The sequence below is a fragment of the Otolemur garnettii genome, unplaced genomic scaffold (assembly GCF_000181295.1).
Source record: "Otolemur garnettii isolate 467f Iridium unplaced genomic scaffold, OtoGar3 scaffold00003, whole genome shotgun sequence".
Classification (NCBI taxonomy): Eukaryota; Metazoa; Chordata; class Mammalia; order Primates; family Galagidae; genus Otolemur; species Otolemur garnettii.
In genome coordinates, this window is record NW_003852398.1 from 42546960 (window position 1) to 42572633 (window position 25674).

A 25674-nucleotide genomic window follows, 5' to 3' on the forward strand; every position below is an offset into this window, starting at 1 on the left:
GGGGACAAAGTTGAGACCTGTGGTCACTGCTCTGGGCATCCCCTGACCAGGCTTCCCTCTGTGCAGGGCAGCAGGCACCCCACTGCTTCAGCTGCTGCTGGCCAAACAAGTGGGAGTCCTAGGTTGGATGCACAGGGGGCACGCCCAGCTCCCGGGATGCCTGCATCTCCTCTGTTCAGGCAAGCAGAGGATAGGAGAGGACTGTGAGGGACTGGGCAGAGGAAGGCGGCTCCCCTACACTCTTCTCACAGAAGGGCAAAGGGATCTGAAAGCCCTGGCCCTCCCTCCCAGGACAGGTGGGATTTGCTCCATACTGCTGTGGCTCAGGAGCCAGTGTGGATGACAGTCCTGAGGAGGGAGGAGAGGCAGAGGTTACCAGGTGGACCCTGCCTGAGCCAAGGAGGCTCCCCTTTTGTGGGTGGGGGCAGAGTGTGAATTCCCAACTCATCAAAACAAGGCCCCGGGAGTGTGCCTCACCTCAGTGCCAGAGCGTTCTATGGCTCAGCCTGGGCTCGCCTACAGCCTCATCCCTCCCCAGCACTGCACCTTGAGGCCTGCCTGTAGCTCCAAGGTCACCACAGGACTGGACCATGGGGCAGGTGTACATGGAGGCTTGGAAAAACAGGGCTGCTCTGATTCCCACCAGCTGCCACCAGGCAAGCACCTCCTGCTCCTAGCCGTCCCCAGGCCTCTTTGCCCTTCTATGCTTCTACTGCCCATTTTCCTCCTCCCTGTCACTTGAGTGGTATTCCCTCGTGTGCCTGAGTCCCAGGCCTGTGAGAGGTGCTCAGGAGGCAGCAGGGAACCCGGCAGAGGTTCTGCCTCTCTCAATCCTGCCCCCCACCCTCACAGCCCCCATTGGGTGCTCCTTGTTCAGCTGACACCTCCTGGGGGGTCCTATTCCCCTAGTCCCCACAGAACCTAGCATAGGAACACTGATAAGGCTCTGTTCCTAACATGAGGTGCAAGGGGAAAGCCATGAAGGGCAACCAGGAAAAAGACTCAGGAAGGCACAGTGAGTAGAGAGGTGAGGCATCAAGCCAGCTCACACGAGGTCTCTAGATTGCCCCAGGCGTGAGAGTAATGTCTGGCATGTGGGCCTGCAAGCAGGAGGTCTTTGGACGGGCTCTGGCCTTTGGTCTGGGAGTGGAGGTGAGACCAAGCCAAAAGACTTGGAAAGGAGGTGGCCCACCCCAGGGACCCAGGGAACATGGGGCAAGAGGCTGAAGGAGCAGAAAGGCTGGTGAGGCTAGGTCTGGAGTGGGGAATTGGCTGGGGGGATGAGATGAGGGATGGGACAAGCCATCTAGGGTGGAGATCCCATGGACATAGAGTGCCAACCTCAAAAGAGTCCAGGCTGGCCCAGTGGGGCGAGCCGGGATCAGGCCGCTGCAGGCTCTCCCCAGGGCTATGAGGCCTGGCCCCAGCAGGGGCTTAGTCAGTGGAGTAGAGCGAGCAAGCTGCTGGCTGTGGCTGGATGGGCTCCACATTCGTGACTGCTTTCTAACCACGCCGTATCTCTTTTACCACGGAATGCCCCTGGGGCCCTGAGACAGTGATTCTGCTCTCTTGAAGCACCCTGGGTTTAGTAGGAGCCAGCAACTACTGATGACTCCCAGTGTTTGCAGGGACGGCGGGGCTGGCCCCCACTCTGCAGGGGGCCTTAGTGTCCTTGGAGCTGTGGGCAGGTGGAGGCTTCCTGGAGGTAGGGTTATTTCTCCACCCCAGCCCCCCGAGACCCCTGCGGATGAGGACTTGGTGGCAGGGTTGGGGACATGGTACAGTGGGAAACAATGGGGGCAGGCCCTGAGAGAGGAACACGCCCAGCTGCCATCAGCCAATCTTGCCTCTGATTGAGCAAGTTTCTCAGGAAACTTTGCTTCCTGGTGGGCCGGAGTAGAGAAGAGGAGGGAAGGCAGAGAAGGATGTTTTGGCACAGTTGGGGTTACCATGGCCAGAAGGAAGCTGCCAGCTGTCAGCATGAGGCACAGGGTGCCAGGGGGAAAACTGGGATCTCCAGGGACAGAGCAGAAGGGGACAGGGCAGTGCTGGTCATGGGGTACCCGCACAGTTCTGTTGTGTGATTGGTTTTTATAAAGAAGGCACAGACTCAACTGCCTAGAACCCAGAGGATTTTTATCTCAGACACCTTTGAGGCCCTTGCACATAACATGAGCCTGTTTTTTCAGTGTGCAAAGGAGAAACTGAGCCTGGGGCAGCACAGCCTGGGCAGCAGGTTCCCGAGATGGGCTGCGTCCTGAGAGTGCAGACATCCTGACCCAGGGCCAGCAGCCAGGCTGTACAGATTCCACTCCCGCCAGGCACTGGGACTCCTGCAGCCCCAGCCCTGCATGAGTCTGTTCAGTGGTAAGGGTGAGGTCATCAGCACCACAAACCCCCAAACACACATGAGGTCAAAAGAAATCTGTCTCCCTGTTGCCAGGGAGTATAAACTGGAGTATGGGAGACAGTGGTAGCAGTGCTCAGTCCCAGGGGCTCCCCTGCCCTCTCCAGCCTGGCTAGATGGGTTGGGGGTGAGGCTACAGAGACCCCATGTTTAACTCTTAAAGTACCTTTGTTAGCTACTTAAGAACAAAATTCATATTTTTTTCTTGAATTTATCATTTTGCCTCCTCCCTCCAGCCCCAGGACATTGGAATGGGGTGTTAAGCAGAAGAGATCAATGTGCTGACTGGGAAGTCCCACTCAGCCAGTCCTGCCACCCTCCGTCTTCCCATCCTCCACATGGAACAGGCCTGCCCAGGGCTTCAGGTCCAGCATGCCAGCCCTGCAGGGTGCCAGGCAGGTGGCCAGCCCCAGTCAAGTCAGCCCATAAGTCCCTGATGGGTGGGGGAGCAAGTCTCCTGAGTTGGGATTTTGGGCCAATTCTCCAGAAACAGTCCACTATTGACAAATTTGTCAAGTTAGTAGAGGTAGTTTTTCAGACCTTTGGTTTCACCCCTACCCTTGTGGTCATTGGAATTTCTCTATTTTTGTGGGTTGGTGCCATCCCCTACCCCTGCCCCAGATGCTCCCAGGCAGGCCCCTCACTGGGCCCAGGACAGTGACCATAAGAGTTTCACCCCCAGAGTCAAGGTGGGGCAAGAGCAGGACAGAGATTGAACTAACGCTCAGAGCTTTCAAGTTGACTTTCCACCAGCTTCCTAGGTTTGAGCTGAGATATCTATCCTGGGCATATTTGCATAATTCTGAGGTGGTGCCAATGTGGCCAGCAATCATGAAAAGGCCCAGGCCACACTTGGAGAATGGCCAGGAGTTCAGTCTGTCTCAAGCCAAGTGGGAGCTGGGGGGAGGTGAGGCTGGAAGTAAGGTGCTAGTGAGCCTTCCCGGCAGAGGGCTTGCTTCCTTCCCAGCCCTTCAAGGGAGGGGAGCCTGGACCTACCCTGTGGGGACATTCTTCCAGAATAGGCTACTGTCCCCATCAGAGATGAGGTCCTAGCAGAGAGCAGCACAGAGGAATGACTCAGAGGGGTAGGAGGGTGCTTGGCTATAAGATGGGGAGAGCAGATGAGATTTTGGTTCATTCATCCCTAAAATGGACTATTCACTCAGCTAGCCAGCAGCCTCTGCGTGTGTCTCCTAAGGATGTCAGCACCACAGAGAAGCAATTTGCCGTGGGTCGAGATGTGGAGATTTCCAAACTGACAGATGGTGGAGGAGTCTTTGGAGAAGAAACGAGAGGCGTTTTTCTCTTACTGAGACCTGTCCCTAGGCAGAGCATACATTATAGGATTCTCTCTGAAAGATAATTTAAAGAACCTACCTAAGACAAAGAGATAAATGTCCCATACAAGAAAAAGAGATTTCTCATATCCTAATATTTTAAAACTTTGCTGCCATGGATCTTGCCTAACACAGAAAAGGTTTCAGCAAAGGCAAAAGAGTGGATTCTTGCGTCACAACTATGCTAATAATAACACCCCTCTTCTGGATGCCCCCACTCCAGTCAGTTGCCTGCATGGAGACCCTGCCACCACCAGGAGCAGCAGGTGGGACCACCTGCCTGGTGTCTTCAGGACAGCATGATGGCCATACCCAGAACAAGGTTGGCTTTGTCAAGGTCAGAGTAAAGAACGACAAGGGGCCGCCCCTAGCCCCCGGGGTATAACCACCAAGACATGGGTCAGTTAAGACAGGGTGTGTCCAAGTGTGCAAGCATTCCTGCTTAGGTAAGGGCAGTGGAGGGATAGCCACCATCAACAAATGAAAGACAAGTCTTCATTTGGGGGCATACAAGTCACTATATTATTGCTAGCATTGTGGCTCTTAGTGTCTACCACAGTTCTCAGTGGTGCCACTGTTGGTATTTGGAGCCAGATGATTCTTTGTTGTAGGGACTACTCTGTGCATTAGATGTTTAGCGGCAACCTGGCCTGTACCACTAAATGTCAGTAGGAAACTATCCCATCCTCCAGTTCTGACAACCAAAAATACCTCCAGACATCACCAAATATCTCTTGGGGGAGGGAGTGGGCAAAGTCTCTGGGGTTGAGAATCACTGATTTGTAGCAAAATGGGCCTTGTCTCATCTTTCCACCATCAGGTCCACTTTCCTATATCTCTGTCTGCACCACATGCTCTGCCCACTTTCTGTTGCAAAGCACACAGCCTCTGTCCCTTCAGAGGCCGGGCCTCCACTTGTAATCAGCTCTTCCCACCTCACTCACTCAGAGACTTCTCTTCTGAAATTCTTCTTCCCCTCTTTTGCATCATAAGTTTCTCCCTCTTGAGCTGACCACTTCCACTGGCTTACAAACACCCCTTAACAAACAAACCAATCTTTCCTTGGCTTTCCATATACCATCCCATTTCTCTGCCCAGCCCTTTATGACAAAACTCTTCTGAAGACTCCTTTCCTCCACCCCCTCATCTCCCATTCTCTCTTCCATTCCAAAGAGGCTTCATTCCCAATTGGAGTCCCATGTGACCTCCATGTTGCCAAACCATGGTCAAATATCAGTCCTCATCTGCCTGGACCACATGGCCTCATGAGACACAGGTGGCCCCTCCTCACCTGCCCGCCTCTTAGCTCACTACACACTCTCTCATTTGCTCCTGGGTTGTTAAACATTATTTATGCTTGGGTACATTTCCAAGTTGTATCCCCAGCCTGGACAACTCTCCTGAGCCCCAGACTCACATGTCCCACTTCCCAGCCCTCAGTCCACCTCCCACAGTTACAGGCAGAACCCTGCATTTTACCAAAAACACTCTTCCTCCCTCAGCCTTTCAGGAAATGGAGCCAACACCCACCCAGCTTTTCAGGCCCCCAACCCAGTATTCAGCCTGGACTCTCGCCTTCCCTTAGTCCCCTCATCCCATCAATCACCAGACTTGCTGGCCCCACCTCCTCCAGAGGCCCAGATTAGCCCACCCACCTCCAAACACTCAAAGCCCCACATCTAGGCAGCAACCTCCTCCCAGGTCCCTGCTTCCTCGGTGGCCCCACACATAACCACCAGAGTACTGTGCCAGCCCTCAGCCCCCTCCTCTCTGACAGAACCCAGCTTGTCCTTCCACAGCCATAAGTGCCCCCAGGTCAGTCAGGGGTGCTCCAAGTTTGCTTAAGGAGGAGGACCAGGTGACACAAATCTTGCTAACATATCATGAGGGGATATTGCTAGGGCCTCTAAGGAAAGGAGTCTTTGTGCTTCAACTCACATCCCCTCCACCAGCTACCTGCCACCAACAAAGCAGGCAGCGGAAGAGTGGCCTGCTGAGGATCACAGGGTGGGAACAAGGAGCTCACAGGGCTTAAGAACGTCCTGGAGTCACGGGAATTAACCCAGGGTGCTCTCTCCTCGTGAGGGATATAATAGACCTTCCTTAAAAGGCAGCCCCATTTGCAGCCAGAGTTTTCTGTTAACCAGCTGAAGACGTCTCAACCAACACACAGCTGGTCTTTAAAATCCTACCCTCCTCCACTGGCTTTTCATAAAATAAAACACAAGCTCTATCATCATAGCCAGGGGCCCCAGCAGCTCTGCCCCTGACCACATCCCCACATCCCCAGCCTCCTTCCTTACCACTGCCCCAGAGGCCATCCTTTCTAACTCCATGCTGCCCTCCCCCACTCACACCCATAGCATCGCCTGTTGGTGAAGCTCCTCCAAACTCCAATTCTGAACTCCTCTGCCAAGGTCCAGACCAGGCCAATGGGGACCAATGCCCTTCATGACTGCCTCTGCTCCCAACAACTGGGCTCAGTGAAGCTCCCTGCCGTGTTCCTGAATAGCAAATAAAGCTGGAGGAGCTTCTTAGTTGGGCCCTGAGCAGGAGGGGTACCCCTCATGGGGAGCAGAGTCTGCCTGTGGCTCCCCCTGGCCAGGAGGAGAGGGCTGAGGGCCCCGGGAGCTATGCTGGAAAGGACTGAGAGGCCAAGAGCAATGTTGCCTCTAAAGGAGGTTGGCAGGAGCTCCACAGCCCCAGGAGCAGCAGAGCCCACAGCCAGCACGGGCACCCCTCAACACTCAGGAAATTGGAATCAAAAACAAATGCACTGATGTAAACTATTCTCCAAAATGGTCTGCTGATGCCTGTTTACAAAACACAGCCGTGACTTAGCACTCTCAGGAGACGAGATAATTAAACAGAAAACAAGTTATATTTATTCATGTTCTTTCAAGCCCCTGTGGCTTTTCCTCTTTGCAGGCATGAAACACAGTCTGCCAGTCAGAGAGAGCATGGCCCATGCTGCAGGGTGGAGGTGAGGCAGGGGACCCCAGGGGTAGGGGTAGCTGGAAAAGGCAGGTGGACAAGACCGTGAAAGTGATTCCAGATCAAATGCCTTGGAAAGGTTTAGAAGGTCCTCGTCAAGACAAAGATGTACCTCAGGGCTGCTGGACTGCTGCTTAGGGGTCCCTACCTTCAGAAAAGTGCGCCTTATCATGCAAGCGAATAAACCCAGGTGCACAGGAGCCGTTCTCGACACCCCATTTCCCTTGCCCCTCATCTGAACCATTTCCCAGCCTGTCCCTTCACCTTCTCTTCATCTCCACAGTCATCACCCCGCTGTCCCCTGAGCTGTGGCCTCTCCTCCTACATGCTGTCCTCACATCCTTTCCTCTGCCCCTCTACTCCATCATCTCAAGACAACCAGAGTGAGCCTTTGAGCATGCAAATCAGACCACATCGCTCCCTGAATTAAAATCCTCCTGACCACTTTCCATCGCCTTAAATGAAAACCATAAGCCCTTTCCTTCACTCTGCCTGCCACTGGCTACTTCCCGCCTCTCTGACTGCCTGTGCACCACGCTGCCCCTGCCTTCTCCCCCACGCTTCAGCCACGCCGATCTTCTCTAGTTTCCAGGCACTCTAAGCCCCCGTCCTGCCTCAGGGCCTTTGCAGGAGCTGCTTCCTCTAATGAGAGTGCCCTTACCCCCATTCTGGGCATGACAGGTTTCTTCTCATCTTAAAGATCTCCACTTAAGTATTTCCTACTCAGAAAGCTTTTCTCCACCACCACACCCGCATCTTAATAGGAGGCCTCCCCGGCTGTTCTCTCTCTTGGTATTCTCTCGTCGTCTTCTTTCCATCTGTGGTGCTTATTATACTGTATAATTTTTGCACACTCTCTCCCAGCCTGCTCTGAGATACAACCCCCCCTTCCCTTAGGTCAGCAGTTTGGACACCGTCGTAGTAGACACAGCTGTGGGGTGAGGGAGTGAGCTCCCTGTACAGAACATTCTGGGGATTGGAGCAGAAGTTGGATCTCTTCTTGTTAGAAGATTCTCAGGAGGTTCCTGACCTGGACAACTTGGCCTCTCCAAGGTCCCTACCGCATCTCATTACAAGTTCTTCGGTGGAAATACAGTTACTTGTATTTCTTTCCCCTCTGAGGGGGTGTATTAGCTAATCAACGCCAGCTGCTGTAGAAACCCCAAATCTCAGTAGTGTGCACAGTAAAGGCCGATTTCTCGCCCTCATCAAGTCTGATGGAGTTGGGCAGCTCTCCTTAAAGAACATGGGGCCATGTTCTTGTTCTCACTAAACTCATGACCACACGGTCTCCAAGGGAGGGGAGTAGGGGGCAGGACGTTGACTGTATTGGGGCTCCCTAGAGAAATGAAACAATAGAAGATGCATAAGGATACATAGATATAAAGAGATTTATTATAAAGAATGGGCCCCCATCACTATGGAAGCAGACAAGTCCCAAGATCTTTTCCTGGGGTAAACTAGAGAGCCAGGAGGAGACCCAGGGGAGCTGATGATATAAGTTCAAGCCAAACTCCAGACCCGGCAAGAGGCAAAGTTTTAGTTCAAGTCCAAAGGCAGGAATAGACTAACATGGCAGCCCAAGCACGCAAGCAGGAGGGGTTCCCTGTTACTCAGGCTTTTTATTCTATTCAGGTCTTCAGCTGACTGGATGACGCCAACCCACATTAGGAAGGAAAACCTGCTGCATTCAGTCCACTGACCTAAACATCGGTCTCATCCCCAACCACCCTCAATGACACACCCAGAATAATACTTGAATAAACATGTGGGTGTCCTGTGGCCCACTCAAGATGACACACAAAATTAACCATCACAGTGGCATAGGGGTTGTGTAGCCAGGTATGTTCACCTCCCATCAATCAGACTCATCCCAGGAGCAGCCAGGATGCGCTAACTTCCCACCCCTCTGCACATGACATTCACCGTGAGGTTTAGTTTCCCCAAATCTGAAAAGGTTTATTGGCCAGAGGAGGGAAAATAGAGCCCCAGAGCTCAGAAGGGTGCCCAGTAACCTTGCAAACAGGGAGAACCCAACTGTAGGCTGGGCAGTACGTGGGTCTGCTGTGTGGGTCTGTCCCCACTGTGTCCAGCACTAAGTACACAGGGAGGGCTCTATCAAGAGGGTAACCAAGCGCTACAGGAGTCAAGGGTTCTTGACTGAGGGACTATGTACAGGCCCAGGTCTCTGCTCTCCCTTCCCATTTAACACTTGTCTTCCCTGCTGAGTTGAGAGCTCCAGATTGGCAGGTGCTGAGGCTATTTACTTGCCAGGACATTCCCACTCTATCTTGGCTCCTAGGACATGCTCAGTAAATAATTGTTGAATGAGTACTACCCTAATTGTTCACTTGCTTAAAACTACTTATTAAGTCCCTTCTGTATGCTAGGCATTGCATTAGGTGCTAGAGAAACAAAAGAAATAAGACAGAGTCTCTGTCTTATGCAGCTTTCAAAGGTGTTTGTTTATCCCAGAGGGAAGAACTTGATAACTAAGCTGCAGTAAAGGTTGAACTAACACCAAGTAACATAAGCCAACTGACAAAGTAAATTCCCCACAGATCTGAGAGTAACTAATAAGTTTATTGCCATCCTCACAATGAGGCAAGCAAGAGGGAATATGACAACCACAGAAAGACTGAATCAGATTGTGCATAAAGAAACAAAAAAGAGGTTTGAGACAGGTGCAGTGTCCTCCTGTGTGGCTTTGGAGCAAATGTGGCTAGTGCAGAGGAACAAGCGCAGGCTGCATGCACCCTAGTGCGCAAAACATGCAGCCAGCGGTCCTGTTCCTGGCCTCCCACCTGCAAAGTCAGCAAGTGTTTGAAAGGGGCCCAGAAGCCGGGCACAGTGGAGCATGCCTGTAATCCCAGCACTCTGGGAGGCTGAGGCAGGAGGACCACTTGAGGCCAGAAGGTTAAGACAAGCCTGAGCAAAAACAAGACACCATCTCTACCAAAAATAGCAAAACTAGCCAGGCATTATGGCAGGTGCCTGTAGTCCCAACTACTCAGGAGGCTGAGGCAAGAGGATCGCTTGAGCCCAGGAGTTTGAGGTTGCAGTGAGCTATAATGATGCCATGGCACTCCAGCCTGGGGCTACAGAGTGAGGCTCTGTCTTAAGGGGAAAAAAAAAGAAAAAAAAGAAAGGAGCCAGAGTGACAACCTCTTGTGGAAAAAACAGAGGAGACAAAAAGCATACACCACACACATATCCCCACTTGCCCTGCCCTGCGCATGGTCCCACCAGGCCAGCCAAAGCAGCTCCACTCTGTAAACTCGAGGTGAAGTCCCCCTCTCCAGGAGATGTTGGCAGACTGCTCATCCCCTATTTGCTCAGGAGACATTGGGCACACACTGTACACTACCTTGGTTTCTGCCATCACTCACCAACTTCACAGTGCGGCTCTGTCACAGGGACAAGACCAGATCAGTGGAGTCTGTCATTTAGTTCTAACATCTTTGGTGGCTCCCAGGGCACTTGAGGGGTTCATTCCAGGGAGCAGAACTTGATAAAGCACATTAATTTACAAGGACAGTGTAAGAAGAGCTGCAGCTACAGACATGTGTCTAAGCTCCTGGCCTGGACTTTCTCTCCAAATTGCCCTAATTCCCAAGCCAGCCCCTGAGCCTGGGTTTGCCCTTCAAACCTCAGTCAAAAATACTGATGTACAAAGCAGATTGATTGAGCTTTTGACAGGGTCTTTTCACCAACAGCCTCGTTTGAAAAATGACAAATGTCCAGGTAGGAATGTGTTCCATTAGTGTGTTTCTGACATAAGAAAACTAGCACCAACTTGACAAGAATTTGAGAAATTTAATTTCTATTGCTATGAAGCACCAGAATCCTGTTTGAGAGGGTGCTGATGGGTTTATGAGTGTCTCATCGAGTTCAAGTCAGTGTGAGAAATAGCGCCTGAGATTAAGGGAAAGCTGTAATAGGAAATAAACCCAATTCTCCAACGACTTTATAGGTGCCTGCTTTCTGGAAGGATGTTTGTTAGCCTGCTTATGGTAAGCCCATTAATTCCCTGTGACCACCCCTCCTCTCCAAGCTCCAAGTGTGCAGGGAGAAACATGAGGACTGGTGTTTACAACCCTTTGTATCTGGAAAACCCAGGGAGTGTTAGTGCTCTGGTTTGGAGAGCATAAAGAGAGGAGTCTTGGCCTTCTGCCCACCTGCTGTGTGCCAGGTACTATGCAGGCACCAGAGTCCAAACAGCTCTGTCTGGGATCCCCATGCAGGATACAGCTGGTGACTCAGGAATGCCTGTCTTATGCTAATAAGTCCACACTGACTTTGACAATCATTGCAGCGTGACCCATGCCTCCTCATCCCAGGGGGAAGCAAAGGGAAGCCTAGTGATGTCACAAGGCCTGACACAAAGGGAGATGGGGGACCCCACCTGTGAGAACTCCCCAACTTGCAAAGCATCTTTCTGGTGCCAGTTCTCCTAGCAGGGCATCTGTCACTCTCTGGGCACCAACCTCTGCCCAGTAATACCAAACCCCACCCCTATTTCCAGAGACACCAGCCTCTTTATGCAAATTTGTTCTCAGCCCAGACATTAGCCTCTGGCCATTAGCACCTGGGACTTACCTGGCCCCTTGCCATACAGATGTGCCTGTGGCAGAGATGAGGTTGGGTAGATGTATGACCACCAAACACCAGGCGGGGGCCCTCCCCATCATGATGTGGGGGCTTAATGGGACTGTGGGGCCCCTCAGCTGGGCCACACCACCACCGATAACTTCTTCCTGTGAAAGCTACCCCCATCACTCTCCAGAGAAAGGACAGCGGTAGAGGCAAGACTGCAGTAACCAAATCTGGCTTCAGTTCTGAGGGTTCTTACTGTTTTCACAGTGGGATTCCAGCTGTCTGCCCTGCTTGTGCCCGATGTTCTGGCTTCCAGATAGGGTCATGGTGAGGATGGAGGGAAGAGAAGGGGTCGTCTCTCATTCCTATGGTTGTTATAGGCTGTTGATCTACCCAACACACCCATTCTGGTGGATGTTTGACCCCACCCCAACTACCTTGTACGTGGCCATAGAGGTGGCCACATGGTGCAGGCCTAATGGGTCAGTCACTACTATGAGTGCACAATATTTGAAGCACTTGGCTACAGTGATCACTTCCAGAAAGAACACAGGAGCCATGCTAGCCAGAGTCCCCAACCCCACAATTTTTCCAGGTCTCTCAGGAGACATTTGGTCTCTTTCTCTGAAATCCCACATATGGGGACAATCCACATATGGGGCCAACACTGGACATCTTGCAACCTGGTAGAGCATTCCACCGTTTAGGGTCCTCGATGCCTGTAGCCTTTTCTGCTCCCCCACCCCCACCTCACCCTGGGTTTCTCATTATGGGAACTGAATCATCTTCCTTTTCTTTTTCCTAAGCTAGTTGAGCATTTCTGAGAGTTTCTGTAACTCAAGCCTAAAAAATTTCTAACAAATTCACCAGGGAAGTCTATCAATCTTCTTTACCTAATATCTAAGTGGATCCTGATGTTAAAACTTCAGGGTCCCAGAATATCCCATGAGGTCCCATTAGAAGTGGGGGCCAGAAGTACAAGGAGGTCAGAACAGACAAGTGGGAGGTGCCAAGCAGGCACACACTGAGACCAGAAAATGCAAATGGGATGGACCTGCTAGCACTGCGATAATGTTGGAGGCAAAGCAGGGGCAAGATCAGGGACTGCTCTGAATTCTACATGTGAATCTTTGGGTAATGGAGAGCCATTGATGGTTTTTGAGCAGGGCTGGGACATACCTTCTTCTGCAAGTAGCAATAAGGCAGCAGGGCGAACTGGAGGAGTGACTACCCAGGAGGCAGTGGAGAGCCTGGGATAGAGAAGAGGGGAGGGCTCAGAGGCATCAGGAGGGAAGTCTCTGTGGGACTTGAAACTCTTGGTGCCACCTTTTGAGGTGTCACTTTTACCATCACAGGTAAATCGGCCAAGAACAGAGGCAGACAGCACTTGGGGACAAGGGAAGGCACAACAGGCAGCACTGCAGGGCTGAGGGGGTCTCTGGGGATATCCACCTGGAATAATCCACTCAAGACTTTCAGAACCTAAAAGTGAGATGGCCCACCCCGTCCCTCATTGTATCATGTTCAAGCTGAGGCCCAGGCGGGGAGCTGCCCGAGACCACCCCACTCATCAGCAACAGAGCCAGGCCTGAAGGCCAGGTGTCCTCTCCCCACCCCCATTTGCATGAACCCTGGGTAGTCACTCAGTCCTAGTCTTGCCACTTAGCAAGGAGCAAGGCCTGCCTAGGGAGGGCTTGTCACCCAGAAACAACTGGGAGCGAGGGCAGAAGGAGAGCGCTCAGGAGCCATAAACCTCTTCAGAATTTTAAAAGGAGCTGGGGAATATTGACATGAATTAAATCCAATAAAACATTCATTTAATTAAACTTTAAGTGATCCAAATATTTGCTGTTTGGTTAATATTTGTGTAGCTGACAGGAGCAGAATTGCGATGGTTCCGTCAGGATTCAGGCATCCTAATTTCGCGTGAGTTTCTCCTGCGCTAAGTGCACCTCCTCATACATACAAATAATCAGGAATGTGCTCAGGGAGGAGGCAGCAAGCAGGTGTTCTAGCCAGCGGGGGACTGCTGGGACACCAAGGGCTTCCATCTCTCACTTGGGCTTTTAGCCCCGGGTTATAGGCTTTTTCTAAAACTACTTGGAGAATAAAACCTTGGGGGTCACATGGAGGAGGGGGATCCTACATTTCACATAGGTCCTATATTCCAATGAGGGGCCGTGCTCCTAGCCTGGTATTTAGGGGCCCTGGAGATCCCAGCCTCCCGGACTGCCTCACCACCCCACCATCTGCACTCCCCCTTCTGTCTACCCAGACCCCTCCCATCTTGTAAGGCAGAGTTCTCAGGGTACCACAGAACCTTCTGGGATGCTTGCTAAAATCTGGATGCCCACCTGGCCCACCAGAGAGTCTATCTCAGCCTGGGGCAGAGGGGCAGGAACCTGAGTTTTGATCACCCACCCTGGGATATATGATGCAGGTAGCTGGGGATGCAAACCCGAAATCAGAGCTCGAGCCTGGGGAAGGCCTGCCTCCTCCCAGAAGCCCTCCCTGGCTGCGCACTTGGTCTTCTCCTTCTAGTCTGACCAGAGCTCAGACATGCAGCAAAAATGTAGGTTCTTTTTATAAGTAACCTGACTTCTTCAGAGCCCACCCCCTAAACTGGGAGGAAAATTCAACTAAATGCTCAATCCATTGTAAAGCTCAATCCCAGTGGACAATTTAACAGTCCCAGTAAGTGACACTCTATCAACAAAGTGCCTCTTGTCTGCAGCTTCCTCCCCACGCCTCCCAGCTGGCTCCTGAGTGTGCAAGAAGCCACATGGTGTTCCTGCTCCTTCTGGTGCCCTGTTGGCTGAGCTCAGCCCTCAGGGTGCTCTTGGTCTGGGGCTCACAGCCTGGTAGGGTGTGGAGTCAGGACGCTCCCTCAAGCAGAGCCTCCTGTAGCCCCCCTCGAGGTCTTAGGCACTTCCCTCTGGCCCTCGTCCAGCAGTCAAAGGCAATAAGGTGTCAGGGACTAAAGGGGGTCCAGCTTTCTGCCCAGACTCATTTAGTTTCCCCAGTTTGGGGGAGTAGTATCCTTCTAGAGCCCCCATCTCACTTCTTCTCATCTATACACCAGCGGTCTCCCAGAGCTTCCACAGCATGGAGCCTTGTGGCCAACGAGAGTTCCCTGTATACTCAGGGAGTACTCAGGGGCCTGGGCCCTAGGGCCCATAGGGTACAGCGAGAGCTAAACAATTTTAGCAAGTTCTTATTCTTTCTCTCTCTCCCCTCTCTAAAGCCTAGGTCTTGCAACAGAGAGTTAATGCCTTCTCTCTCCTGCCCTGAGCAATAAGCCTCATGACTCAGAGGTGGGAGGGCAGTGAGCAGAACGTGATTTAAGAGAGAACTTGAAATGCATCACTTTAATGTTTGTAAAATATTATGCCAGTTGCGTCTACATCAATCACTTGGTGCTTATCTTTCCTCTTGAGGGCTACTTCACCACGAGTCACATTTTTCCTGTATGTGACTGCCCCCTCCCCACTGGCCTGTTGGCTCTCTTACTTCTTTCTTTCATTTTTTCCACTTTTCATCTATCCATCCTACAGCCCTGATGAAGCACCTAGTGTAGATATTGTTCATCTCTGTGAGCCCAGGGCCAGGCTGTTAAGTGTTTGGTGGGGAAGAGGGGGGTCTGCTGCTCAGGATCTGACCTTAGGCCCCTGCTTTTGATTCAGTGCCTCTGCAGTACGCTGCACCTGCAGCTATTTTCTCCCCTCCTCCCCCTCCCAGGAGCCTGCAGGAGGGCATAGGCCGCAGTAGTGCTGCAGCCTGGTCACAGCTCACAAGTGCCAGCTGAGCTGGATAACTCAGCTTCCACCTCTGTGCTTTGGTCTAGAGTTTGGGGGAGCACACATGTAAGGCTCCCCAGGTCCCAACAGAAGAGCAGGAGGAGTGAATAGGGTTCTCAGCATTGCTGCTGGCATCCCAAAATAGACACAGACCCCCCAGAGCCAGCCTGACAGCTCATGCTGCCGCTGGCTGCTGCCCAAGCCCCCTGAGTGGCAGGTTTGGAAGAAGAGCAAGGGGGAGCCAGTTCCCTCAGCAGGCTGGTGACTCTCCTCCAGCCTGATCTCATTTAGGCATTTGAGCAGCCTGAGTTTAATTCTTTTCATAAATCTGGAGAATTTCAAAAAGCTTGTGATTGCAAGGAAATATTTTTGACCCTTCCCATTTGCTTGAAAAATGATCAGTCATAATGCCAGTTTTCAAGAGCAAAATGGCAAAGACTAATAATTTCTGCAGCCTGAAGTATACTTGAAAAAAATTAAAGGCTACAGTGCATGGTCGCAGACCAGAAACCCAAATCCTCCAAGTTCAGAGAATCCTCAGACAGAAACAAACCTTCAAAGGTCAGCCAGTGCATTGCCCAGACTTCAGACAGTACAACCTTTAAATTGCCCCTATATTTATGAGAAGCCTGTCAGCTCCCTCAGCAGACCTTGACTGAAGTTAGTGAGGCCCCGACTTCAGCAGGTTGCGGGGAGAGCCGAGCAGGGCTCTGGGCTGCCTGGTCTCTGTGTAATGGTCCTGTGCCACTGGAAGCCCATATTCTTGGCTCAAGTCAGATCTATGGCCCAGATGGTCCGCTGCACATTAGTTTTGGTTCCTAATCTGTTTTGGCTCACAGAGCCTTTCAAGCATTTGACATAAGTTGCATCCCCTCTCATTCAAGTATCTATCTCTACATTTAGTCAGGGAGCTGTGAAGCCCTCCTAGGCCCCAAACTTGGTAAGCCTGTGGCTATTTGCCTTGAATTGCCTTGGGCCACTCCCTGGCCCAAACCTGACCACCTCCTTCTTTCCCTTTTCAGAGGTGGTTCAGCTCAGCCTCGCCCCTGAGGACAGGGTCAGCATGACCACTGTGACCGTGGGGCTGAGCACAGTGCTGACCTGTGCTGTCCATGGAGATCTGAGGCCACCAATCGTCTGGAAACGCAATGGACTCACCTTGAACTTCTTGGACTTGGAAGACATCAATGTAAGTCACCTGGAACTTATCCTGACTTAAGTACACCTCCTGGGTACACTGCACAAGTCACAGCATGGCAGGGGCAGGGCCCGAGGACTTTGTTCTAACATCCCAAGTTTAGTGCATCCTCAGCCTATTGTCAGCCTGGAACTCTAAGTTCCACCATGGCAGAGAATAGGATGAATGGTGGCGTTCAGCCTGACAGCCATGGCCAGGCTAAGTAAAGGTGTGTGGTACAGGTGGGGCAGGCAGGGCAGGAGGTCTCTGACCGGAGTCTGCAGTCACAAAGGCCCAGAGGTGGCTCTGGAATGGGCTGTGGGAAGGAGTGGGCCTTGTGGGCTTCCCCACAGCTCAGGGAGGTGCACTACAGGCCAGCAGAGAGCATAGACAGGCAGGAACCTCCAAAACAGGGAAGAAAGTTGGTTGGGGCCCCTGGGGAGAAGGCTTCAGGCCCTGAGGCTGGACACAGAGGTAAGGATGGTCCCACAGAGGGCAGAGGTGAGCTGCTGGATGGGGTCAGCTGGAGGGCAGGTGAAAGATGAGAAGGTGGAGGGAAACCAAGGCAGGCAACAGGGAACCTGTCCTGGGGGGCTTCTTTGCTGGGTGAGGGGGTGAGGGTTGGATGAGTTAAGTGACACTGCATGGAAGAAAAGAGCAGCGGAGCTCGGGTGGCCAAACATGGCCACCAGGGGGTACTTCTGTTCTCTGAGGAACCAGGCAGCTGGGGCTGGAGTCCCAGCCTCACCTGTGTCGGCTTTGTGACTTTGAGTAATTTCTTAACCTGCTGATCCTTAATGAATTAATCCGTAAGAAAAGCAACATTAGTAGTCCTTATCTTCTTTCAAACTTGAAGAAATTGAATAATTCAAGTGTATTTATTGGTCTGGGTTTGGCATAAGATGTGATGTAGCTTCCCAGAAGTTCATGTGAGAAGACAGAGTGATGTCACCCATGTAGTGAGCTGCCAGGACAGCTGACTGGTCTTGGGCTACAGTAACAGGAATAGGATTTTCAGGCTTAAGGCAGTTCAGCTGGTCCACAGTGGGATGCTTGCCCCAGAAAAGAAAGCCCTGTGGGATGAGTAGTCATTTCCTGCAAACATCTCAAGGGTAGTGAATTAGGGGCTGGGGCACAGGGAGGTAAGCTGGACTGAATGACCCCGTATGTTGCACTAATACAAAGGTCCGAGGTGCACCACAAAGGATAGCAATTACAGCTTCTCAGATGGAACAGCATTCCAGCCCTCAAACCTGCCCCACAGTGGAGTGAACCATTACAGGAGGCAGGAGACTCCTTGTCCCTAGGGACATGAAAGCTCAAGCAGGGACTATGGTCAGCAGTGCTGCTAGCCACAAGAAGGCAGCTAAACCCCATGACCTTGAAGGTCCCTCCAACTCTGAGGAGAAAGGCCCGGCATGAAATGGGGCAAGAGCCACCACAGTTGGGACTGTGATACTCTCTAGGGCCTTTAGCTGCACTCCAGAGACCATGGGGAAGCAGATGGGAAGAGGGGGCCAGTCTGGAGCCTCTAGCTGGGCAGAGATATCCCATCCTCATCCCACTGGGCAGTATCCCGTCTTTGATTTCCCCACTGTGGTGTGCGTAGGCAGTATCTCATATGTCCTTGAATGTTAGTGCAGCACCACCCTGGTGGGTGCTAGCTGGACAGATGCTAGATAGGCAGAGTCCATCTGCGCCTGAGATTGCCAGGACCTAGCTGAGAACTTAGCAAGAAAAGGCAGTGCCATGTTTGCAAAAACTAGGGGGAGTGTTTATGTGGATGTGTGGATGTGGGGGGGTGCACAAGTCTGTGTGTGCAAAGGCTGTTGAGGTGGGGTGTCAGCTTTTTAAAATGCTTGGCCAGTAGTGATTGATTCGGTGCTAGAACGGGTCGGCCTATGTCTATTGGAGCATTCACAAGCTGTACTTGGTGCTCTACTTAAAGACATCAGAAATAAAAGCAGAGGCAAAACTCCTCTTAATGTACTTGCCATCAGTTAATTAAATTACTTTGAGTATTTCTCTCCTTCCTCAAATATGCCTCCAGCACCAACTCAATTGCATTTCTACTTTTCACAATAAGGTTAGCAATTCTGGTAATTGCATGTACAACCAGAGATTAATGGCCCCTCATTACCTGCCAGGAAACACTGGCTGCTGGTGGTTGAGTCAGTAGACTGCAAATGGGCAGGGTTGTGTGCTTCGCAGACCCCCCCACGTGAGGGTGCAGACCAGAGCCAGCGCACAGGGGTGCCCACCTAATGCGTGTAAATTCACAGAAAGCCCAGCTCCCCCCCACTCAGGGATGAGGCAGCACAGCCTGCCAGTTACCAGCCAAGTAATCTTACAAAGTTGCTAGCTAAGTAACCTTGACCTCTCTAAGCCTCAGTTTCCTCTTCTGTGAAATAGGAATAAATAAAAGTATCTACTTCACAGTGTTATAACAACGAGGAAATGAGAAGATACTTGTAAAGTTCTTAGCATTCAGTATTTCATAAATGCTAACAATTATCACTCTCGTTATCACAATTGCTATGATTACTATCATTAATACCATCACTGCTGCTGCTGCTGCTAAACAACATTCTCAGTGTCTTGTAGCCTGAGTCCCCAGCAAGCAGCCAGTAGCAGCCCAGTGAGGCTCCCCAGCCAAACAGATGTGACCCTGGTGTACTCCTGCTATTTGTAATCAGGGGCAGGGAAACAGCATCCAAGTCAGCCTCCACTCACCCAGGGACAGAGACACTGACCAGCCACCTCCAACAAACCCACAGCATCCCTAGGCAAGCCATTGAATGTCTCTGAGCCTATGGAGAAGTGGAGATCACAGTGTCCTTCTTGCACAGAGGCTTTCAGGTACGTGTATGTTGAGTACCCAGCTCAGTGTGTGGCACACAGCAGGTGTTCATAAGTGGCGGCCCCACTCAGGGGACCATGAGGAAAGCATCCCTAGGAAGAGGCCTAGAGCAGCAGTTCTTAACCTGTGGGTTGTGACCCACAGGAACTATATTAAAGGGCCACAGCATTAGGAAGGTTGAGAACTACTGGCCTAGAGCAAGGTCATCAGGATGCACAAGGCATTTCCTTCTTTTTTTTTTTGTCATCACCATTGCGCAGATAGCAAATATTCTCTCACATCATCTGCACTTTTTTTTGTTTTTGAGACAGTCTCATTTTGTCACCCTTGGTAGAGTGCCATGGCGCCATAGCTCACAGCAACCTCAAACTCTTAGACACAAGTGATCCTCTTGCTTAGCCTCCCAAGTAGCTGGGACTACAGGCATCTACCACATGCCCAGCTATCTTTAGAGATGGGGGGTCTCACTCGTGAGCTCAAGCAATCCACCGACCTTGCCCCCCCCCGCCCCGAGTGCTGGGATTACAAGCGTGAGCCACTGCGCCTGGCCCATCAGGGCATTTCTAAGGCAAGAATTGGTCAGGAGAGAATAGCCCAAGAGGGCAGCACTGATTGAGCAAAGATTCCAGGGTTGGATGCTCCCAGCACCCCTTAGCCTCAGGTATCTCAGTGCCCCTCACCCCGCCACAGTGAGAGATGAAATACGAGCCCTGGCATTGGAATCAGTGACGGGCACCCAACACCGCAGGCACAGGCAGCTGATCAGCTTTCAAAACCCAAGGCGGGGAGATTACAGAGCACAAAGAGGTGTGGGCCTGCTTGTTTTGTCATTTGTATGAGACATCTTGATTGGCAACAAAATATTAATCACTTTTTCACTACTCTCTTAATGAGAAGCTTTCATGGGCAACAAAATATTAATTTGTCTTGTCTTATCTGTTAAGAATTCTGTTAATGAATTCAGTCACAGAGCTATTACAGAATGCCATTCTAATGACACATGTAATTAAACTTTTCTGACTTGCGAACATCAAGGATGCCTTGAGCATCAGAATAATATTTGATCAGAAAGTAAATGTACCCCTCTAGCCCAGAGCCAAGTGAGAAGGAGCCACTCAGATTCTGCAGCAAGCAAGATTGCTGTCAGAAGCACTTAGGAGTGACCGTCACGTGCCCAGACAGATGGTGAACCTGGGGAACCCTCCTTCGGATTGATTCACTTATTAAGTGAGGGAGCCACAAGTCCTGTGACACAGCAGGGAGCAAAAACACTGTCCTCAGCCTCCAAGGGGGGGAGGTATCCACAAATAGCTGTAAGGAGGCATTCTGGCTGGGGCTTCCATGGGCAGGGATAAGTGTGTAAGAGAGGAGTGTGCTGGGGCAATCTGGGGCCAGAGCAAACAGAACATAAAGGGTTAATATAAAGAGTCTCCGCCGTTCCCCTGTGCGTGGTGAGAAACCATAGATTTTTTTATTAGAGAGTGATATGGTGAGATGTGGGTGCTGCAGAAGTGCTGAGCCCCTTCCAGCCTAAGAGTAACATGCATCCCAGGAGGATCCCAAGTAATGTGGGGCCCAGAAATGAGGGGAGCCTCACTGGTGGTGCTGGTGTCCTCCTCCTCACTGACTTCCCCAGTGGCATATCTGGAGTGGAACAGTGCCCCAGGCCAGCCATGGCTCCCAGCAAGCTTCCCTGCACTGGTCATGGCTCAGTTCAAGGCCCTTTTGCCTTCTTCAGGTTGTCAGGACATTCAGCCCATGCCTCCCAAGGATACCTGGGCCACCACATCGCAGGAGGCTTCAGCCTCACCCAGCCCACCTTGCAGGAAGGAAAACACAACCACTGGGCAGAGATTAGAATTATGGCCTAACAGTGCAAAACCCCAAAAGACAGGCGCTCCCCAGCAGAGTCAGCAGCCCAGGGAACTAGCTGCGGTGCCTCCTGGCAGCCAGTCTCTGGATTATGATGCCTCCTTCTGTTCATTTGATGAGAAATCAATAATTTCTGCTCACGCTCATGTTCCCCAGAGCTAACAAAGTACAGCCTATAATTTGTTTGCTTCCTGGCTGGCTGTCGGTTTCTCTACTACAACAGCTGTGGGTCTGGATCTGGTTCTGACTTGGCCCAATGCCCCCTCCCACCTCACCCTCAGGGAACTGCAGCCCACTGCCCCCAGCCCAGAAGGGGGTGGGCACCAGCAGTACCCTGTGCACTGTGTGACCCGGGCTTGTGGCAGGCTGCCCTGCAGGAGTGTGCTGGGCTGTGTCTGCAGGAGAGGAGCCATCACCTCAGGTTTTAGGGGTGGAGTGGGGCCCATCTCAGACTACCCTAGCCCCCACACTGGGTGTCAGAGAGGACACCCAGAAATGGAACATCCAAACTAATCATGGACCTCAGCACTCTCTAATCACCTAGGCCACACAGCAACTGCTCCGGGAATGGTGAGGGCACTGTCCCCAAACCAGTGTACATGCCCTGCCTCAAAACATCTCCTGCTGTCCCTCTCATGTCTTTCTCACTGCCCCTTATGAACCTAAAGACCAGGGGCCCATCCAGGAGGGGAAAGAAGCTAGAATAGGACATCCATAGGTCACAGGCAATCACTGACTGCATCATTGCAACTAAGCAGTCCCGTGCACGGTGCCAAATTCTGTGCTGGGCTGGTTCTTAAGTATCACCTCATCTCTTACCCCAGCTTCATGAGGCCAGTGGGGTTAAGTGATTCAGAGGACTCGAAGAATGTGCCACAAGCCAGCAGCCAGCTACACACCCCAGCCAGAGCTTCCTGGGTTCTATGCTCTTGGGACACAGTACCTACTGTGTTTCCCCCAAAATAAGACCTACCCCAAAAATAAGCCCTAGCAGGATTTCTATGCATTTTTTAAATATAAGCCCTACCCCATTAATTAGACCTAGTGATGGGCATGGCTATGCAGGGTATCTACACAACCACGCCATGCATTTTGGCACAGAGCGATAAAGAAGACTGGAATACCTTTTATCTGCCACAGCTCCTTTCTCCGAGCCGTTCCCACTTGCACATGTAGTAACCGCGGTCATGGGCATCCTATTGCACACATGCTAACGGCTAGGGGAAAGGAGTTCACACCACCAGCGCCAGCCCCACCAACAAGGTTGGCTCCTCCTGTCAGGTTCCAGAAGAAGATGACTTAGCTGTATTTGAATAAATGTAGATTGTTGTATTATACTTAATAAAAATAAGACATCCCCAGAAAATAAGCCCTAGTGTGTCTTCTAGAGAAAAAATAAACATAAGACAGTGTCTTATTTTCAGGGAAACACGGTATCACCTCACAAGGCCAAGACTTGGCCCTGAGGCCACTGCCTCCTGCATTAACCCTGCAGTTCCCAGGCTCTGGAGCTCACAGCCGCTGGCCTCTGACCTCTGGCCCCAGTAAGCAAGGGAAACAGCACACTCTGAGAGCACATGGAACTATTTGGTCAAGATATTCTCAGGGAGAGGAAACATTTTTCTATTGTAGTCTTCTTTTAACAACAACAACAACAAAATACAACAAACTCAGTATACTTCAAATGACTTGAAAGAGCCACTCTTTGTTTTGGGGGGTTTTTTTCTCTGAATATCACTATTTGGGGCTTTCAAATGTCAGCAGGCAGAATACAGTGATAAAAGCAGAAAAACAAAGCCCATTAGAAGAAAGTATCTATGGCAGTGTTTGAAGGATGTGTTAAAAGGTTTACTTTTTTCCCCATGCCTAAATGCTGGAAAACGGGGAACAAATAATTCTAATGAAGCATATGTTCTCAGCTAACTCTTCTTTGGAAGTGAGTTGTTAAAAAGACCAAAAGAAAATGATTTAGGAGCTCATGACTCATTTAATTTTTATTGTCTTTATATGAACTAGTCATGAATCCATTGTAAAAAGATGAGAGGCGTTTGATTAGCATGGAGAGCTGTTTGCGCCACGATAGACAGTGGTTGTAGGTTCTGCATTAAAATAATCTCATTAAATGCTTGGGTACATTTTGTTTTAAGATCTTGGAAAACACTGCACTCAAAGCACTTAAAAGCCTTGGCCAATTCTTTCCAGCGTGTGTTGAAAACCCTGGTTGCATCTGAGTATCCGGTTCTTTCGAGTTTTGAACAAGCTCAAACCATTTGGAGTATTGTCAAGAATGCTTCAAGATGTGGAGTATGCCAGCCCAGGGAACTTTGGGGGTGACTCCACCCCCTAAATATTTCCTCTGGCCTTTGCTTTCTGAGTGGATTCCTCAAGGTTGCCTCTCTGTCCTCTTACTACCTACAGAACTTGGCTTGTGCTCAGTGACCACTTCCAGCCCCATCTCAAGGCAAAGGTCCCTCAGGAAAGTTCTGACTCAGCTTCCAGACCCCAAAAGCAGGGCCCAGAGACTCCCACAGAGCCTTCCTACAGAGCCCCAGACTGTAGAGGAGCCTGATCAGTGCCTCTTCTTTGGCCACCACAGATTGGAGCCCAACCCTCTAAGGGGCACCCTCCCTACGGAGCAAGGACAAGGGAGTCACCAGGTGTTACTGCACCCCCCGCTTCCATCCCCAAGCACCTCTCTGCCTGGGCTTCCCTTCCCAGCCCCACCTAGGGAGCTCACATTCAGCCTGTTTTCAGGCTTCCTCTACTGCAAACAATATCTCAGTAAGCATCCTCATACTCACTCTGCACACATTTGTGCAAGGAGCTCTGTAAGGTAAGCTCTTAGAAGTAGTACATTTTGGAGTGGACAAATCTCCCTCCAAAAAAGGTTACCCGAGTTTGCACCCTCTCTAACAGTATATAAGAGTTTTAAACACCATGTCCAGAGAAAATTTTCTAATTAAACTGTTCTTGGTCCCTGAAAAGAGCCATAGAAGGAAATGTATTCAGATCCTGTCTGGAGTACTTCAAGGACAGCGTTGCTGCCACTGCTGTGGGTGTGCTCCAAGCAGTATCAGGAACAGGTATCTTTGGTAAAGTCTTCTCAGCCGGGGGATTTATGATCCAAGGGCCTCCAGAAGGGGAAGGTTGCAATTTCCCAGAGGAAAGCAGCAGGTCTGAGGTGGCCCAAAACTACAGATGACTGCTGCCATTCAGTCTGCCACATGAGTCCCTGCCTGCCAGCTGGGTGTGCTGGGCTGACTGGCCAAGCGGCCAAAGCCCCATTCAGAGGCTCAGGCCCATACTCACCAGAGGGCCCTATTCGTTGCTACCCATATCACATGACACTCTGGAGTCCTGGCCAGTCAAGAGGTATCCGACCTCTGAGGATGGACAAGCTGAGGACTCAGTACAACGTCTGATATGAACCTTCCATTGCAGGAGCCTGGGCACCTGTGTGAACCAGTCAGTCAAGTTTGTCCCTGGGTGTGCAATTTCAGCATCCACACAACTGGGTTAGAAACCCTCCCTCTTTGACTTTTAGAGCCAACAGCGAAGTTAGAACCCCACACAGATTGCCCTCCCTTCTGACATCAATTGCACGTTGGTGGGGGAGGTCCCCAAACCACCCCTAGGTTCAGTAAGTTGCTAGAAGGACTCACAGAACTCGCTGAAGGCCATTACACACGGATAACAGTTCACTACAGCACAGAGGGCACAGAGTACAGTCAGCCAGGGGAGAAGCCCGCAGGGCAGAGACCAGGAGGGTCCCAGTCATGGACTGGACCAGGGCTCCAGTAAGTCATGGACATGTGACTCTCCCTGTATCAATCTCCCAGAGGACTGACAACCAGGGAAGCTCAGGCAGGCCTCACTACCCAGAGTCTTTCCCAAAGTTCCTTCACTCACTGCCCACATGGCCTACAGTGTGTCAGCTGCTCAGGAGGCAGAACTGACATCACATGGCCCAAAAGCAAATAAAGAGACATTCCATAGGCCTGAAGGTCACCTCCCACTGAGGGCCAAGGCCAGACGCCTCTTTGGGTGATGTTAATTCTTCACTATCCTTCCTTTCAGAGCCAGCATGTTTGACTAATCTACTTCCATTCATTCAGCAAATGTTAATTGAACTCCAACTGTGCACCAGGAACCATGTGACATGCTGGGGACAACCACACAACACTCCGAGAAATAAGGTGCCTCCCCTTTGGCACCCACAATCACAGGGAGAGACGGAACACATAGGCCCACACACGTGCAGGTCATCTGGGGACCACACATGCCCTGAAGTCCAGCAAAGGATGGCACTTCCCCCACTGTGGCTTCTCTGTACCTCAGACTCTCTCTCCTGGGCCAACCCTGGGAGTGGGCAGGACAAACTGCTCTGTCTGTGTGGCTCACACTGAGCAGGGCTGTAAACAGCAGCCCTCTCCTGGGGGCTCAGTCAGCTGTTGAAGGCTTGCTTCAAGTTGCAGAGATTTCTTTTTTGAAGAAGACTCTGAACAAGAGGACTGGTACTTCAGGTCTTCGCAGAGTGGCAGCTTTGTCCTCTGAGGAAGGAGGGGAAGCCCAGTGTCAGTCAGTGTGGTCAGCTATAGAGAGCCAGTAGGTTGCTACATGTGTGTGTACAGGGG

The 25674-nt window shown here is 51.3% G+C and overlaps 1 protein-coding gene and 1 non-coding gene across 2 annotated transcripts in view; one reads left to right on the plus strand and one right to left on the minus strand.

Moving 5' to 3' along the window:
• The window catches only part of FSTL4 (follistatin like 4), a 385031-nt gene that overhangs the window by 307349 nt on the left and 52008 nt on the right, over window positions 1-25674 (plus strand). The window contains exon 7 of the mRNA XM_012807125.1: window positions 16154-16320. Within this exon, the coding sequence (XP_012662579.1) occupies window positions 16154-16320 (167 nt within the window). The remainder of the gene's footprint in view (window positions 1-16153; window positions 16321-25674) is intronic.
• On the minus strand, window positions 19381-19457 carry LOC111727199. The gene has a single exon (XR_002774807.1). It is a non-coding gene; the product is annotated as a small nucleolar RNA SNORD24 (small nucleolar RNA).